Below are 3,513 nucleotides of genomic sequence, written 5' to 3'. Positions count from 1 at the left end.
TCTTTTACCCTTAAGAGGGTGCCATGAGAGGATTGATTCTAGTCTCGAGAGTTATATTCATGAGAGTATTTGCCTTACGTGTTAGGCGGTAGCAAGTTCGAGATTTAAGTGTGGGGATATCTGCTTTCTGCTTGCCAGGTGAGTCTTCTCACTATACTTTACCTTGAGTAGGTAACCAGAGTTATGTGACAGAGTATTTGTATGCTATGTATGTTATGTGTTGTACTGCATTATTTCTATGTGATTTATGCTGTGCATGTTTACAGAGTTGGAACCGGAGGGTTCCTAGAGTTAGAACCGGAAGGTTCACAGAGTTAGAGCCGGAAGGTTCACAGAGTTAGAACCTGAGGGTTCACAGAGTTTGGGTGCATGGACCCATAGAGTTATAGCCTCGAGTGGCTAATATGTGTTATGTGTGTGGTATTTTGGGGAACTCACTAAGCTTCGTGCTTACAATGTTTTGTGTTATGTTTTTCAGGTTTCTTTCAGTATCACGGGACGGCACCGGCTTGATTGTACACACCAGAGAAAGAGTCATGTTTTGGAGGATCCTGGTTTTCTATGCAAGTGAAAATGGAGTTATGTTTTGTTATTTGATTTTGAATGAGATTTTAAACAAGTGTTTCTAAGAGTAAAAATGATTATTTTAAATGAAAAATTGTTTTGAAATTTACGGTGTTACAATACATGCACACAATACATAGTGAAAACATTTGAAACTAACTCTCTCTCTCTCTCTCTCTCTCTCTCTCTCTCTCTCTATATATATATATATATATATATATATATATATATATATATATATATATATATATATATATATATATATATATATATATATATATATATATATATATATATATATCGGTGTTGCAGAAATCGGCTTTGGCGGCCGATTAATCGTTTGGTGGCCTTCAACCGATTACGGTTAGGATGCATGGCAGAAATTAGTTAAAATCGGTCAAAGTCGGGCTGAGGGGCCCTTGGCGGTCCTCAACGGTTACAGACGGGAAATTTTTAAAAAATTCAAGATTTTTAATTTTCAAATATTCACCAAAATTTTACATTTTCAAATTTTAAAATACTATATTCCTTCTGTCCCAACATTATTGTCCACGTTTGACTTTAGAAGTCTTTTCATGAAAACTTTGACCAGAAATAACTTTATTTGTGTTATATAATTGTTGATGAAACTTATAATATTAAAAATACATTTAAAAAGCAATCTATTCGTATATTTTACATAAAAACTTATATAACAAAAAGTAAATTATTTAAGGTCAAAATTAAATAAAAAATACTTAAAAAGTCAAGCATAGACAATAATTTTGGGACGGAGGGAATACTAAAATTTTCAAAATTTCAAAATTCTAAAATTTTAAATTTTCAAATACTTAGTTTTTTAGGGAGTATTCATTTTTTGAATAATTTAGGATCGCCAATTAATTCCCGATTAATCTCCGCCTAGTATGATTATTGTCAGTCGACCTCCAAATGATTTTTACAAGTTTGATATATATATATATATATATATATAAAATTTTTTTTATGTTTAATTAAAATCTAGTATTTTATTTCTTTTTGTATTTAAAAATTTATTTAAAATTTTTAAAATAGAATAATTATAAAATAAATTATTTTCATGATATAGTATATGGTAAAATGAGATGTTGGTGCGTGAGTGTGTTTATCCCCTATGCCTATGTTAAAACCTTGTTTTTTAACCGACGCACGTAAATATTCAAGTTTTTTGTAATTAGCCGGATACATGGTAATAAATCTAATGGTAGATTCACTAAAAAAGCTTGTCCATTTTGGATGACATAAATCGTAATAAATCTAATTATTAATTACTCTAAATACGCAGCTCATATAAGTTGATAGTTCAATATCACCATTCTATAAATACCTTTCTCCTCTCTCTCCTTCTCTCTCACTCTTCAACCCCCTATCTTGTGTATACAATGGAGAAAGGAAACTCTAAGCCTTCGGTCGCTCTCATTGTAGGAGTCACTGGCATGGTGGGTGTAACCTTGACCGAGGCCTTGAAGATGCCAATGGCATTAGGTGGTCCTTGGACAGTCTACGGTGTCTCACGACGGGCCTTACCCACCTGGTTCCAATCCTCCCTCCTCGACAAACACATCATTTTAGATGCCCTAAACCACAAAAACACTCAAAAAATCCTCTCTCCACTCTCCACCCAAATCACCCATCTCTTCTGGGTAGCTTTACAAGCCAATGAAAGCGAAGAACTAAACATTTCCAGAAACTCAACTATGCTTTCCAATGTCCTAAGTGCATTAACATCTTCTCCAAACTCAAAGTTGAGTCACGTGACGTTGCAAACAGGCACAAAGCAATATGTTGGGCCGATTACTGACTCAGTCATTTCAACTCAACTCGTCCCTCATGAACCACCCTTTAGAGAGGATTACCCTAGACTACCATTTCCAAACTTTTACCATGATTTGGAAGACATTATATTTTCATACTCCAAAGCGTTCACCTATTCTATACACCGTCCTTCCATAATCATTGGTGCATCTTCAAGAAGTAGCTATAATTTCCTTCTTACGCTCTCCGTTTATGCATTAGTGTGCAAGCACGAAAACTATCCATTCAGGTGCTTATTTTGTTTTACTTTCAGTACATCTTTACATTGAAAATCAAAGTTTTGAAAACAAAAAACTAATTAAAAAATGAATATCGATCATAACCATCGAATTCATGTAGGTTTTTTGGTAAAAAGTACAACTGGGGCCACTTTTGCGAAGCGTCTGATGCTAGACTGATAGCGGAGCAGCAGATATGGGCATCAACGACAAAATGCGCTAAGAATCAAGCTTTTAACTGCACAAACGGTGATATGTTTACGTGGAAAAGTATGTGGATAGTGCTTTGTGATGTATTTGGACTCGAGTTTGTGGCATTCGATGAGAAAGACAACTTCGATTGTGTGGACTTCATGAAAGACAAAGGAGAGGTTTGGGATAGAATCGTGGAAGAAAATGGATTGTACAAGACAAAAATGGAGGAGATAACTTGCTTCGGATTGCTAGATAATGTTTTAAAACTAGATATTCAAAATGTTTGTAGCATGAATAAGAGTCGAGAGTTTGGGTTTTTTGGGCATGCAAACACACTTGAGAGCATTGCTGTGTGGGTTGAGAAATTGCGACAAATGAAAATACTTCCATAGATGTTGTATGCCCAAAATAAAAATGTCCTGGTTGTAAGTTTGGACATGTGATCAGTCATGAAGTTAATAAAAGGCAATGCCGAACTTGCTATATTTGTATTATTTTTGTTTGTTTTTTTTAAACAAACTTGCAATTATATAAAATGTATGTAGTCAAGTATTACTTGAGGCTTAGTCACACATCATTATCCATGATTGGTAGTGCAACGCAGGAGTTTTTTTCATTGTCGATATGAGGTAAAATGACGAGGGGAAAAAACAAGCATTTTGGAGACCTTGCAAACAGCTTCTAATTAATTCTCTTGCTTTAT

General features: G+C 34.4%; 1 protein-coding gene across 1 annotated transcript; it reads left to right on the top strand.

Moving 5' to 3' along the window:
* The first annotated feature begins 1,848 nt into the window (after nt 1-1,848).
* LOC111894475 (3-oxo-Delta(4,5)-steroid 5-beta-reductase) lies at nt 1,849-3,295 on the top strand. The gene is made up of 2 exons (XM_023890552.2): nt 1,849-2,626; nt 2,737-3,295. Exons 1-2 carry the CDS (start codon nt 1,965-1,967, stop codon nt 3,200-3,202), a joined length of 1,128 nt encoding a protein of 375 aa, XP_023746320.1. The 5' UTR covers nt 1,849-1,964; the 3' UTR covers nt 3,203-3,295.
* The last annotated feature ends 218 nt before the right edge of the window (nt 3,296-3,513 follow it).

The sequence above is a fragment of the Lactuca sativa genome, chromosome 2 (assembly GCF_002870075.4).
Source record: "Lactuca sativa cultivar Salinas chromosome 2, Lsat_Salinas_v11, whole genome shotgun sequence".
Classification (NCBI taxonomy): Eukaryota; Viridiplantae; Streptophyta; class Magnoliopsida; order Asterales; family Asteraceae; genus Lactuca; species Lactuca sativa.
Note: the sequence above shows the minus strand (reverse complement) of the source record. Positions and strands in the feature narration are given on the sequence as shown.